Below are 15355 nucleotides of genomic sequence, written 5' to 3'. Positions count from 1 at the left end.
CCCTCTTGGCAGGATCCATAGAGTGCTATTCATTTAATGTAATGTAATGTACAAGAATGAGAGTTAAAACTGTTCTATGAACTTTATTTCATGGATTCTGAAATGTGGTTTTTTATGGATTAGCAATGCAGTTATTTTCAATATTCTTCCTTGAAAATTATGAAGAACATGGAATTTACAACTTCTTAGTTGTAAAATAGTTTCTCTATTGTTTTGATTTAGAATTTGTGCATTACAGGTTGGATACAGGCTGGAGATTACAATGTAATAATGGTGGACTGGAGAGGACCAGCAAGCAATATTTTGTATGCACCAGCTCGTAATGCAGTGCCAGAGGTTGGTCAGATAGTTGCACGTTTCATTGACTTTCTGGTGCAGCAGGGTGCTAATGCTGGTAATATGGAAGTTGCTGGTCACAGTCTGGGAGCACATGTTGCAGGAATAGCTGGAAACAGAGCTTCTGCAACAATTGGAAGAATAATTGGTAAATATTCTAGTGTCCAAAGAGCATTATGTGAAAGTTTTGACTACTGTTCCAGAATAAATGGAGGCATATGTTTACTTATACTTCAAGTCCCTTATACCTACTGAAACTTATGGGACACACTTGTGAATCTCATGTTTCTACATTTTTTTAATTGTGCAGCTGCAGTGGAAAATTTTAAAAGGATTTGATAGAGGCTGAAAAATCTGTTTATCACTCCTCATACATAAATATCATACCACCTTCAAACAATGGAAAATACGGGATGGTGTGTAACAATATTATGAGAAGGAAAGTTGCTACTCACCATATAGTGAAGATGCTGAGCCGCAGACAGGCACAACAAAAAGATTCCCCACAGTTAAAGCTTTTGGCCATAAAGCCTTCATCAACAATGGACACACATATGTGCACGCACATGACTGCAGTCTCCACCAGGGGTTTCAGTTGCCTGACACTGCAGTAGTCTTGTGTGTGACTTGTGTGTGTGTGTGTGTGTATATTGTTGACGAAGGGCTTATGGCCAAAAGCTTTAATTGTGAGAGTCTTTTTGTTGTGCATACCTGTTACTCGGCACCTCCGCTATATGGCAAGTAGCAGCTTTCCTTCTCATAATATTGTTTCATACCAGCTTCGTGTATTTTCATAGCTCAACAGGTTTTAATGTACTGTAAACAATTATTAGTCAGCATCCTGATTATCAAAATATTTTCACCTTTCCTTTCCTTTTTAGATATATATTTCCACCTTAAGTTTGACAGTATCAGTACCTTAAAAATTTCTGTATTTTGTGTTTGAGAAATGTCTTTTGGAAACGGAAGTGTTAACTGTCTGTATTTATTACCTTGTTACATTTACTGATGGTGAAGTTTGGGTTTCTTGTGTTGCTCTAATTGACTGATTATGATGCACCAGAACTGTGGTGGATGATTACACTGAGGTGACAAAAGTTGTGTGATATCTCCTAATATTGTGTCAGACCTGCTTTTTCCCAGTGTAGTGCAGCAACTCAACATGGTATGGGGTCTGCTTCACACTCAAACTCTACTGTCAGCTCTTACCAACCGAAATTGGGACTCATCTCACCAGGCCATGGATTTCCAAATGGTTCAAATGGCTCTGAGCACTATGGGACTCAACTGCTGAGGTCATTAGTCCCCTAGAACTTAGAACTAGTTAAACCTAACTAACCTAAGGACATCACACACATCCATGCCCGAGGCAGGATTCGAACCTGCGACTGTAGAGGTCTCGCGGTTCCAGACTGCAGCGCCAGAACCGCGCGGCCACCTCGGCCGGCCCATGGTTTTCCAGTCATCTAGGGTCCATCTGATATGGACACGAGCCCAGGAGAAATGCAGCAGGTGATGTCATGCTGTTAGCAAAGGCGCTCACATCGGTCATCTGCTGCCATAGACCAAAAATTCCAAATTTCGCCACAGTGTCCTAAGGGATATGTTCATTTTACGTCCAACATTGATTCCTGTAGTTATATCATGCAGTGTTGCTTGCCTGTTAGCACAGACTTCTCTTCACAAACAGTACTGCTCTCAGTCATTAAGTGAAGGCTGTTGGTAACTGTGTTGCTCCTGGTGAGAGATAATGCCTGAAGTTTAGTATTTTTGGCACACCCTTGGCATTGTGAATCTTAGAATACTGAATTCCCTAATGACTTCCTAAATGGAATGTCCCATGTGTCTAGTTCCAGTTTCTGGGCCAAGTGTTGTTAGATCTACATAAATTTCAGTGTCAATTGTGGCTTCAAGAGAAATACCAAGAGTTCTTCACTGGCAGTTGTGACTTCATAGAAATCTACCAAGGAGAAACACCAATAGTTCAAGTTCAATTCTGATAGTAACAGAGTACCATATGAAACATGACAATAAAGGCCCTTACACAGTTCCTAATTGTGTTTTGTTGATACACTGCTGGCCATTAAAATTGTAGCACTGTGAAGACAGCATGCAACAAACATAAAACTGAACAATGGAAAATCCAGGGTGGAATAATGACAACATTATGAAAAGGATAGGCAGCTACTCACCATATAGCGGAGATGCTTAGTCACAGATCGGCACAACAAAAAGACTGTCAGACAAGTAAGCTTCCACCCAAAAGGATGTATCTTGTGTGTGTGTGTGTTGTGTCTAATTCTGATAAAGGCCCTTTTTGGCTAAAAGCTTATCCATTTGTCAGTCTTTTTGTTGTGTTTATGGCTAGAGGACAAATGTAAGGATGTATAGGCTTATCTCTCTAGGGGTAAGATAGATACTGCCTACAGGAAAATTAAAGAGACCTTTAGAGAAAAGAGAGCTACTTGTATGAATATCAAGAGCTCAGATGGAAACCCAGTTCTAAGCAAACAAGGGAAAGCAGAAAGGTGGAAGGAGTATATAGAGGGTCTATAAAAGGAAGATGTACTTGAGGACAATATTATGTAAATGGAAGAGGATGTAGATGAAGATGAAATGGGAGATATGATACTGCATGAAGAGTTTGATAGAGCACTGAAAGACCTAAGTCGAAACAGGGCTCCGGGAGTAGACAACATTCCATTAGAACTACTGACAGCCTTGGGAGAGCCAGTCCTGACAAAACTCTACCATCTGGTGAGCAAGATGTATGAGACAGGCGAAATACCCTCAGACTTCAAGAATAAAGCCGTCTACATGCTGCATATAAGGAAAGATTTTGCGGGAGATGTCTTACTAAAAAAATACATTTGAAATGTCTTAAAAAAATTGTGTTATGCTCCATGTAATAATGAGAAACATCTACTAGCATGTGCTGGAATTTGAAGATTCCAAACTATCATTCTGCAGTATTGCTGCTCATGATGATTGTGATACCACAACCTTCATGTGAATGTGGAATCACGGGGTTCAGGAAAGCCATAGTCAGCAAGACAAGTATTCACAGGGTCAGAGCAGTGACATCTGCAGCACTACTGAGTGTCAGCATGGCAACTGTTGTTGCAGCTTTCATTGCTGTGGCAGCAGAGAGGAGCACACTGACTGGTGCACCCAGTGACAACACTGGACGCGAGAGTAGTATCACATCATCTTTTCAAACATGTTGCAGTTCTCCATACAGAATCACAATGGACATATCCATATGTGGAGGTTACGAGGAGAATGGACATTGTCATACTGCATTTGTGATCATCATTAAATGGGCCCAACACCTGCCACAGTGGTATGGAGTGCTATGGGCACACTACATGTCCATCTCTGGTTCTCATAGCCAGTAATTTGGACAGCAGACATTACACTTCTGATATTTTAGGACTGGTGTCTGTGTCCTATCTTCCACATCTCTGTGAAATTATCTTGCAATACCATATGCTCACCATGTTATCCTGACCTACTATGATACGGTGGATATTCCCACTGTTGCCATGGCCCCCACAGTATCTAGATCTCTCTCCCACAGAAAACATTTGGTCAATGGTTGCCAAGAGACTGGCAAGCCATCTTTAAGACTGATAAACTCTGGCGTGGGCATGAGATCACATACAAGTTGTGATAAAAAAGTAATGGGAATTTTTTAATTTCGTGAGCTTTATACTTCCGATTTTCAAAATTTTTATCCTTATGGCACACACTATCCCCAAGTATGTTTGCATTTTCAGCCCATTTTGAATATTTAGTTCATTGTTGACAGTTGGAAAGTTTATACGTGTTTTTGGGTGCTCGGTGAATTTTTACTTTTGAAAAAGATGGAGCAAAGAATCTGCATTAAATTTGTTTGAAAAATGGAATAAAGAACAGTAGTGCACTCAAAATGTTGACTGTGGCTTTTGGCACATCTCCTATGAGTAAAACAAGAGTTTATGAGTGATAACATTTCCAAGAGGGCCGAGAGTATATTGAAGATGATGACTGCCCTTGATGCCCTAGTGCATCAGTTACTGATGACAATTTGGAAGAAATAAAGAAAATGATTCTGGAAAATCATTGAATTGCCATCATTGAGGTAACTGATGATGTTGGCATATCCTTTGGCTCATGTCAATCAATTTTTTTGGGATGTTTGGGCATGAAACTTGTAGCAGCAAAGTTTGTTCCGAGATTGTTGGATTTTGGCCAAAAACAATCTCACACATATGTGTCAACAATGATCCAGAACTTCTAAAGAAGGTTGTAACAAGTAACGAAAAATGGGTATATCGGTATGACATTGAAGTCAGGGCCCCTTTTTTCCAGTGGAAGCTGCCTGAAGAGCCAAAACCGAAAAAAATTCGACAAGTTTGATCACATTTGAAGGTACTTCTCACTGTGCAATGGGATAGCGCATCATGAGTTCGCTACTTGTGGTCATATTTTCAATAAGTTATTGACCAATTGCTTGAAGCACTCTGAAGACAATGACCAAAATTGTGGCAAAACCACTCGAGGAAATTGCATTATGATAATGCTTCCACTCACACCTCAAAGCTGGTTCATAATATTTTGGCAAGAAACAAAATCATTATGTTGGCTTAGCCACTGTATTTGCCAGACATTGCCCCTCTGACATCTTTCTATCAAAAAATGAAGAGATTCCTGAAAGGATGTCGTTTTGTCAGTATTGATGAAATAAAAACAGAACTGCTGAAGGAACTGATCACCATAAATCCATAATGATTAGTGCTTTCCAGAAGGGCTTCCAAGGTTGGAAATAAGTAGTGGGACAAGTGCATTATATCTGAGGGGGATTATGTGGAAAGGGACAAAGTTGATGTTGATAAGTGAATAAAGATTCTTTAAGAAAAACAAACTTTTTGACCATGCCTTGTACCACTATCTTTCACCCAGATTCAACTTGATGCAAGGCCTAGTCAGATTAAAGCCATTGTTGGTGACAGAGTTGGTAGCTTTTTGTATTAAATTCCTCATCTTGTATACTTCCAACAAATTCTTCAAACTGCACTATAGGTGCACATTTTGCTATTTGCTTTCTGTCCTGGTGTTGAAATTTTGACGGACAGCTGTACACTTACAACAATAAATTAATGGGCTGCTGCTCATTTGTGATTAATTTAATAACTATAGCAAATGCTGACCAAGGGGAACAAAATGTGGACCAATGCAGGAAGTGGAGGTGCTGACTGCACAATATGACATGAATATTCCATGTATTTTGTCCCTCATAAGTGGGCTTTATAACCACGTCGAGTTGGTCACATATGTAAAAATTTCCTGGATCGCATTGAATAACTATAGCTGCTGAGCCTAACAGATGCAGAAGAACAAAATACTTATTGTTATATCTTTCTGTAGCATGGAACTTATACAGCTGTTGGTAAGAGTTATCATTAAAACAGCATGTGTGTGCCACCCACGAAAGCTCTGGAACCATATAATGTGAATTTAGAAATGGCATTAAATACAGACTAAATAATTTTCTATTGTAGTGGTTTGCTGAAAGTACAATGTGCATTCTTCATTGGTATAAAAATATGTGCAATTAACAAAAGAAAATAATCATTCCATTTTTGTCATTTGTCTTTCATCAGCTATGGATCCTGCAGCACCACTGTTTGGAGGCACAGCAGCAGCAGACCGTGTTGATTCATCAGATGCAGCATTTGTTGAGGTCATCCACACCTCAACCCTGGGGTGGGCTGATCCACTTGGCCATGCAGACTTTTTTCCAAATGGTGGTACATTTCAGGAAGGCTGTTCTGCTATTAATTTGGGTGAGGCACCTTCAGTATTTCCCCATACGTTTTATTAAATTGTGGATAAATTTTCTCTAGCTAATATTAGGGTCTCCTGAAAAGTAATACCTCCAAGTTTTTTATGTGAAGACTCTTAAAGCTTTTTAAATAAAACATTCTACATTTATATTCTTCATGTCTGCATATTTATTTCTCAACATAGTCATCCTGGCAATGGACACATTTCTCCCAACAATAGAAGGAGAGGGCGCCACATTTGTGGACGAACTCCTCTGCAGTTAGAAACTCAATTACGGCATGCTGTTTCTCATGCACCGACAAAGTTACATTACACACTGCCATGTTACAAGCTACAATTCGGAGCCCTCTACTGGCAGAGTGCTATTAATATGTGGAGGTTAAGAATAAAGATGGAGAACGTTAATAATGTTTGTTTTATTTTAAAAGTTTTGAAGAGTTTTGGAGGCATTACTTTTCATCACACCCTTGTAGAATTTGAAAAACAATTTGCATGTTACTATTTTGAAACCAGTGGTGCTTGCAAGTAGGGTACCAGATGCCCAGATGCATGCTGTCAGTAACATCAGCATGCACTAACATGTACTAGGACTGCAACAGTAAGGAGGATATAGATCTAGAATGAACTTTGTGCAAATAGATCAGGCATGTTATAGCAAATAAATAATTCTCATTTCAGAATTGTGTGCGATCTCTGGCAATTCAGTATGGTATGAAACCAGCATATTCTGAAATCAGAGGATCTAAGTAAGGAAATAATATATCAAAAATCTTCTCAAAGGCTTAAGTTCAGCATAGTAGCATTCATAAACAAAACAAGTTATTATCCATGAAACATGCATAAACACGCATGTAACTAAACTAAATCTCACTAGATGAAGACAAATAATTGAATATATTCATAGTCGGTTTGGAGTACTGGGTTAATTTTTTGAAAGGCTGATAGTTAAAAGTTTATTGTAATGAGGTTCGTGGAGTCTCTGTGAAAAATATGTTTATGTCAAAACAGACTTTCTGTTACTTGCAGCCAATATTGCCATTGAATATATATACTGACATATAGGAATAGTAATTATATCATTGTTTGGGTGTTTTCTTTGAGATGGCACAATGATTAAGATACTGGATGGGAAGAGCAGAATTCTAGTGGTGGGAACAAATGAGTCAAAACAGTTGATTCAACCAGTTATTGGGAAATAATCAACTCATTTGGATGTAGTTTTTTGTATCAGTTTAATTACTGTAGTGGTGCATGTTATTTAATATAGCAACACATCAAAAACTTTTCTACTCTATCAATGTAAGATATTTGTGGAGAAACATGATTTTAATTAGTAGTATAAAAAGAACTGCCCACTATGTGGGCATTTTTTTGGATTTATGTGCAGACATGAAGGGAGAAATGTGAGCACAGTGCATCAACAATATGCAACGATAAGTGAGTGTCTTTACTTGCAATGGAGAAGTCATTTACACTTCCCAGTCATGCTTAGGGGATGCTGTTGACTCCTGAGAAGAAGCTGTCTGATGACAATGTGCTAGCCCCACAACAAAAGAATCTATATTATGCAATCTCATACTTACTATCTGTCATTCATTGAGTTATCATGTCCAGACTGGCTAGGAGCATGTTGTGAATGAGCTATCTATTCACTTAAGTTGTAATAGTTTATGAAAATCTTAAATACAGAAGAGTTCTTTAAAGAGTGGTTACATGTTTTCGTAGCTGGTCGCTAGCAAATGCAGGCTCTCTTACATCCTTCAACACTCTGCAGATGGTGACAAAGCTCCACGGTACAGTTATTGGCACTGCATAGCACGACCATTGCTTCATGAATCAATGAAAAGGCAATGATAAAATATATTCAATGTAACCAGCATTATGAACAACATCAATGAAATATCACTTCACGAAGTAGCTACAGACAGCAATGCAGATACAGACATGAGCCACCATACCATTTCGTTGATCATTCCTCCTCTTGAGTGAAACCAGTGTATGGGAGCAACTGAGTAAAAACAATCAGTTCAGTTGATTGTAGTTTTGCATACCAGCTGGACTATTCATTCATTCTCTTGAGTGAAACAAGTGTCTAGAAGCAACCAAATGAAAACTAACAACAAAGTCTGTTGCAATTTTGCATACTGACTGAATTTTTCATTCTTTCTTTTCAAGTGAAACCAATATGCAGTTTTTCTCAGTTGAACCATTTATTTGTTCTTTCTACTGAAGCCACTCTTGATTGTTTCAGTTGACTCAGCTATAAATTCATTCTTCTGAATGAAACTAGTCTCTAGAACGCTCAGTAATTGAACTAAAGTAGTGGTATATGACCACATACACATACCCCAGAGGGTAACCCTATCCATGGGGGAATGTGAAGATATTTCAGAGAGTATGCCAAGCTAAAATAACCGTTATGCATATTCACTTAACCATATACTGAGTATTCTTCTTTTCATCATTTAAAACTGATCAATATATTGCTTTGGTTTAAGTTGTTCCAGATGCAATTCATATGTTAATTAATTATTTCTCATTGAGTGAATGAAGTCAGGTGTAAAAACTCCCTTAGCAGAATGTGAAAAAGAAAGGAACACTGCCAAGTGACAGTTTGCATTTCATTTTATTGAAAAGCTGTGATGATGTCCATTAATTAAAAATCATTTGGATATAGCCCGTAAACATTCAGCATTTATTTGCCTAGTAGGCAAATATATTGTGCAGAAAATTACATCACTTCTTATGTAGGCACACAAATTAGTGCTTCATGGACTGAGGAAGTACTGCCCATGTTCACAAACTGATACTTCAGTTTAACAGATATGTCTACCTCTAGCCATCACTGTAAACAGTCTGGAATAATATTTACACCCTTCTGTACAGCTGGAAGTGACCACTGAAGTTGCCCAATCCCCAGTGCATCCAGTTCTGAGTGGCAACATTAGATCATTTGGCAATGTTAACTACTCTATGTAACCACCTGTCATCACTGTTAATTGTTGTTTCAATATTTGCTTTCTATTTAGTGCCAATAAGAAGTGCTTAGTTCAATTTTCGTCCATGTTTACCAACAAGCTTTTAGGTAATAGTGAACTTTGTCTAAGGATCAAAAAATGATCAATAATATGGGACTGCAACAAAACATATGACTGGAGAAAAAAGAATCCTCAAGATAAATTCAGTGCACTATACGGTATCCGCAAGGATGAGTAATATTTTAATACTATATAAATCAAAGAAAATTGATGATTGATGGCAAACATTTCTTGTGAAAAAAATTCTTCTGAAAACTGACAGTAAATGCTTAAAAAGCAAGTGATTAATTCATCAAACAATTTAAAACATTGTATGGTATATGCTTTTTGTTCTTGTCATCTCATCATTTACCAATTGAGAATTAGGTGATGGCTGCACTACTGGGAAAGAGGAAGAGAGAGCATCAGTAAATTTAAATAAAAAATTAATTGTTCATTTATTTAAATTCAATTTTGCAATGTAGCAAATGTTATTAACCTTTTCAAATCAATCAAAAATCCACATTTAGTGCCAGAAGTATGAAAACTTTCTGTTTAAGTAAATAAATACATAAATTTGGAAAATACTTCATTTTTAGAAATAGCTTTTATTTGCCTCTCCTTGAAATAAGATACATTACTAGTATCTAAAAAGGTAGACAACTCAAGTCACGCTTTATAACCCAAAAGGCTGGAAAAGTATGTAAGTGGAAATTCTGGAGATGCCATCAAAACATTCAAAATTAAAAAAAAAATAAAATAAAAATTATAAGAATAATGGAAGGGGTAGATAATGGCAAATCATGTAGGCCATTGTTTCAAACAAGGATGAACCTGCCATTTCCTTGCATATATACACCTGAAAATATAATGTATTTAAAGCAAAACTTACATGCAAAAAGACCACTCACCACTCGAAATCACACAATACACAGCTAAGATGCAAGACAAAAATTGGATGTACATGTTCAAAGCGCCAACACAAAGCTAATTCAAAACAGCCTTATCCATCCTAGTATCAAACTATACAGTGCCTTACCAGATACCATTAAACACATACAAAACATTGGTCACTTAAAATCTAAACTGAAGCCGTACACAATAAATGAATACCTACAAAACCAAATTTTTGTGTGTTTACCCAATGTAGTCTCATTCAGAAGAACATTTGTATTTTATCTCTCCGTATACAGCGTAACAACATTTATTTAAGTATTCATCATTAATTGATATATTAAAGTGTGTTATTATGTACAAAGGTATATCATATGTAAAACTGTTAATATTAGCAAAAAAAAAATCCAAATATCTCTTGCACATTGTGCAGCTGTAGATGAAAATGGATCAATAAATCAGTCAATCATAAGTGAAATTACCCAAACTCATAGAGTGAATGGAAACACTGATGTAACTGAAGTAATCAACAGAGAGTTGTGTCAGCCACTTTTCTCACATTGAGTGAAACCTTCCAAACCCAGAGAGTGGTTGAGAAACATTCATATAGCTCATGTGGTTGGAGACACTAGTTTCATTTGGTTGTTTCATCAGACCAGAAACACTGATTTAAAAAAAAAAAAAAAACTACAGAATTCAAAGAAGTTAGGTCATTAGAGGTAGACAGTACATATCCCATCCATTCATCTTAATTTAGGTTCTTTGCCAAACAGAATTTTCAGGCAACCATTAACAGCACTGGCATACCTGGAAATATACATGATTACACAGTGCTGTGTTATAAAGTTATTTATTTACAACCAGTTTTGATCATAGACCATCTTCACAGTAGAACAGCTATCAATATCAATATCAACATGATATGACATAAATGTTTTCAAGTGTGCAGGATAACATGAACAAGTCAAAATGTGAGAAACATTTAACATAGGTATTCAGTATCTGAGCAATTGCTCGATCAACAGCCAGTATTTCACTTGCTATTTATCAAGCCATAGTTTTGGTACTGAATACCTAATTTACATGTTTCTTGCATTTTGACTTGACCATGTTATCCGATATACTTGAAGATATGTGTCTTGTAATGTTGCCATTTTTCTGCTGTGAAGGTGGTCTATGACCGAAGCAAGTTGTAAATAAACAATTTTATTAGACAGCGCTGTGTCACTGTGTATTTTTATAGGTTTTTTTGTATCTTCCAAAATTGTTTCACTGAAATATCAGGAAGGTCATCAATATCCCGCACTCTTTGTGGCCAATCTGAGCTTATAATTTCTCTTATTTGACCTTGTTATCAAAATACATAATTTTCTCAGGCATTTGTTTGTTTATAATTTTCTGAAATCTTGTCACTACTCTTTCTCTACATAAGTCATGTCAGTAGGGTCAAATTTTTCCGAAAGTATGTGGGTTCATATATTCCAAATGTGTGGAACACATGGCAAGGGCAATTTGTTCGTTAGCAATCAGATGTTCACTGTTTGTAGTTGGTCAACTTTTCCTTAGGCTTACCTTTTCAACTTTTCCCTTTTTTGAACTGCCACATTCTAAACCTCAAGAGTCAGTATTATGTCCATGCTTGTCATAGTCTTGCCACAATCATGGCTTAAATAAGTGCACTTCATCTGTATCATATTTTAAAAATATTGTGAAGTTAACAAAATGACACAAGAACATTACACACAGTCCCAAATGAAAAAGCAGTTATAATTTCCTGACAACATTTCAGAACTTAATATGTTATGATACATCGTAATATAACATCTTGTTTTAAGTAAATTACCTCTTGGAATCTGATGCATCTTTTATTATTTCCCAAACAGAGTGCAGTCATAATCGATCCTATGAGTTGTATGCTGAGTCAATCACATCATCTGCTTTTGTCAGCTATCAGTGTGATAGTTGGAATAATTTTCAAAATGGAAACTGCAATGGAAATGCTCAAGTGGCAATGGGTGCTCCCACTCCATCTGGGTTAGTATTACTGTAATTAGTTAAAATAGTTGTACAAAACTTTCTAAGTATGTTATAAAAATTTACAAAAATCAAATCTTCAGTCAAGATGGATTTTTTCATGTTGTAATGCATGATTTAGTGAGACAGTAGTATTAATAATATACTTTTTACCTTACTCATTGGTTGTTGTTTTCTTTTATAATGATGGATCAAACACTTCTATTTTTGTCAGTTTTCAAATAATGTCTAAATATATCAAGAGAAACAGAGATATAACAAGTCATAAAATTTGTTGATTTGTAATATGTGGCATTTTTAATACCCCACTTCGGGGGGGGGGGGGGGGGGGGGGGAAGGTTCTGTTACCATTTGATTTCCTATAAGCTCTTAATTGAGTTTGACAGTTGTCAGAATAGAGTGAATTGATGAATTGATATTTAATCCAATGACAGTAAACCAAATAAACCAAAATAAATACTGAAATGATGGATTTCACATAGCTGAAGGGCAATGTATAATAAATACATTAAATGCCTCCATTGAGATTAATTTTGTAGTAAACTTTTTCAGTATTTCTCAGTAGACTTTATGCAGTGGAATCAGACCTCCTGCTTATGAGAGGAAATAAACCCACTGACAGATAGAAGAAAAATAACATGAGAGAACTCATTTTATTAATTATGCTTAAGAAGACATATAGTTTGTCTCCACACATCCATTTTGTGCTATATAATATTAGATACAAAGTTGTTATAATAAGTAAATCCTGCTGGTGGTTTGTTGTAGGACAACTGGAACATTCTACCTAAAAACTAATGGCTCACCTCCGTATGCCCAAGGGTAAGGCACTCAACTGTGGTGGTCTACGAAACCAGGATTCTGGCTATTTTTACAGCTGATTCTACTCTCATTTCTACTCTCATCTGAATCATCATGTGAATTAAAAGAGTTGAAGGTGACTTGTAAATAAAGAAAGAAGTTACTTCTCTTACCACAGTGTAAAACATTAAATAATATTTTCATTAAAAAAATGTGACAGAATTTGTTATATTTATTTATTTCCAACCTACTCTATGCAGACCAAGATTGCACAAGCCAAAGGAGTGTACTAGATGCAAAATATGAAAGCTATGTAATGACTACAAATTAAAAAACATTATACCCATAATAAAGTTATAACGAAGTCATCATTATCATTGCTCTTATACATAGACTACGAGCTAAACAGATGGAAAGATGCCATTTATCCCCTGAAATCCTACCAATAAAGTTTTAAGAGCCAGTTTTAAGTGGGAATCTAGAAATCCAATACAGCATCAGACTGTGAAAACCAGGTTAGATTAATTGCAGAGGGCACAGGTGCATTTAAGCATTCTTCCCCTGCTCCAAACATGACTGGAATGAGAAAAGGCCATAATATATGGTACTGTGCTATGTACTCTCTTCAGTGCACTTCACAATGGTTTGCAGTGCTTGTATGTAGATGTAGGATAGAAGTCGATGTGCTACCATGATTAGCATGCAATAATATTCATTCCACGTGTTTTTGGAATCGAGGGTTTTTGGCATGTAGGTCATTCTCTCCACGATATCCCATTACATTTGAGTGCTAAATACGTTTCAGTATTCTGTATCAGATAGACATCAGTGAGACTCGACAGCAGTTTTATGGATCACTTCTGCTTCCCTTCTTCTAGAGGGATGTGACCTGCACTTTCTTCTAACCATTGGGCTTTTTTTCTTTTGTTCAATGGATCTATGGTGTACCATGCTTAAAATGGGAGCTAACTTCATTGCAAATTCTGTATGGAATCTGATACAGATTCCACTGAGCACTGGAGCCTTGTTTAACTTCAGTAATTTCAGTTGTTTGCAAACACGCTTGACAACTGTGATCTGCCACAATTGTCATGTGTAGATAAAGAAGTATAATTCTACAATTCTGAGCTAAAAAACATGAGTTAAGTTTAACTATTTCTATTTTTACTATACCTAAGTAACATGACCTGTGAAGAACACACAAACTGTGAACTACACGTTAATAAACGGGAACGTCTGAAGTAATTTCCCTGATAATTGAAATGTATGGGAAAGCTTGTCAGGAGGAGGATACATCTGCGCTAGACTACAACCACAGGTCTTTTTTTAAGATAAAGAACCATTATACCAGTGTTTATAGATGTAGCTCATTATTCTTTTGATTCACACATGCCACACATAGACTTAAATTAATTCTGTCATTTTTGTGTTACAATGTACAAGGTTAAGGAAACAAAATAGGTGCTTTTGAATCATTTATCACAGGATTGGCTCCACATACATTAGTTATCAGCAAATTTTACCTATTCATTTGAGACAGTTCTCCCAAATTAGTGTAGAGCAATACTTGTTTGATTGCTATGTATTAATAGGAACATTAAAACAGGAAGGAGAAATAAATAAATAAAAGAACTCCAGTGGTGGCTGAGTACCACTGTTGTGTGGCAATAGCTAATTATGAGGTAATGAATTCAAAACTAAGTAAATCTGAGTTTGTAAGGAAAGAAATGCCATTTTTGGTGATACAATTTATGAAAGAGTTATACAACCTGACCAAAGGAAAGTGAAAGCAGTACCAGATTCCCTAGCACCTAAAAACAGAAATTAATTGAAAGCAATGTTTGGTTTATTTAGATACTATAAAAAATTTCTGACTGACCAAAAATTTAATCATCCTCATTCAGGAACTTCATTAAAGAAAAATGTTGTGTGAAGAGATTTTTCAAGAAAAAGACAGAATTAGTTTGCAGTAAGTCGTTGTACCGTCCAGACTTTTCTTTGCAGTTTGTATGAGCACTAACTCAAGTTGGGGTTTGAAGTCATGTAGATAATAAAACCAGATGAGGGTGTGGGACACTGAACAGTTGCTTTTGCTAGCAGGGTTTTACATGCTCTAGTGAAAAATTATTATACATCCAAATTGGAGGCACTTGCCATTGTGTTTGGTTTCCAAAAATTTGGGGGATATTTGTTGGGGCACAAAACACAAAGTCAAGTTTTCACAGTTGTGCAGGTTATACAACCTAGATTGTTCTAATGGGCCATGTATTTGCAGTAGTTTGATATGTAAATTAGATACATAAAGTGAAGGACAATATAATTGTGACTGCTCTTCCTAGAATGACAGTAGGCAAAATGAAATTATGATGGTCATTACATAAATGAAGTGAAATAAGATTATTTAATTTACAGGGTTTAAAAGCTGAAAGATTGATTAGATGTAT

At 36.4% G+C, this 15355-nt stretch overlaps 1 protein-coding gene across 1 annotated transcript in view; it reads left to right on the top strand.

Annotated features, from left to right (window-relative positions):
• Window positions 1-13133, top strand: part of LOC124620007 (lipase member H-like) — a 45846-nt gene extending 32713 nt beyond the window's left edge. The window contains exons 4-7 of the mRNA XM_047146672.1: window positions 239-484; window positions 5982-6164; window positions 11960-12110; window positions 12879-13133. Coding sequence (XP_047002628.1) covers window positions 239-484; window positions 5982-6164; window positions 11960-12110; window positions 12879-12936 — 638 coding nt within the window. The 3' untranslated portion in view covers window positions 12937-13133. The remainder of the gene's footprint in view (window positions 1-238; window positions 485-5981; window positions 6165-11959; window positions 12111-12878) is intronic.
• The last annotated feature ends 2222 nt before the right edge of the window (window positions 13134-15355 follow it).

Source organism: Schistocerca americana, chromosome 6, assembly GCF_021461395.2.
Source record: "Schistocerca americana isolate TAMUIC-IGC-003095 chromosome 6, iqSchAmer2.1, whole genome shotgun sequence".
NCBI classification, from domain to species: domain Eukaryota; kingdom Metazoa; phylum Arthropoda; class Insecta; order Orthoptera; family Acrididae; genus Schistocerca; species Schistocerca americana.
This window is presented reverse-complemented; position numbering and strand designations above follow the sequence as displayed.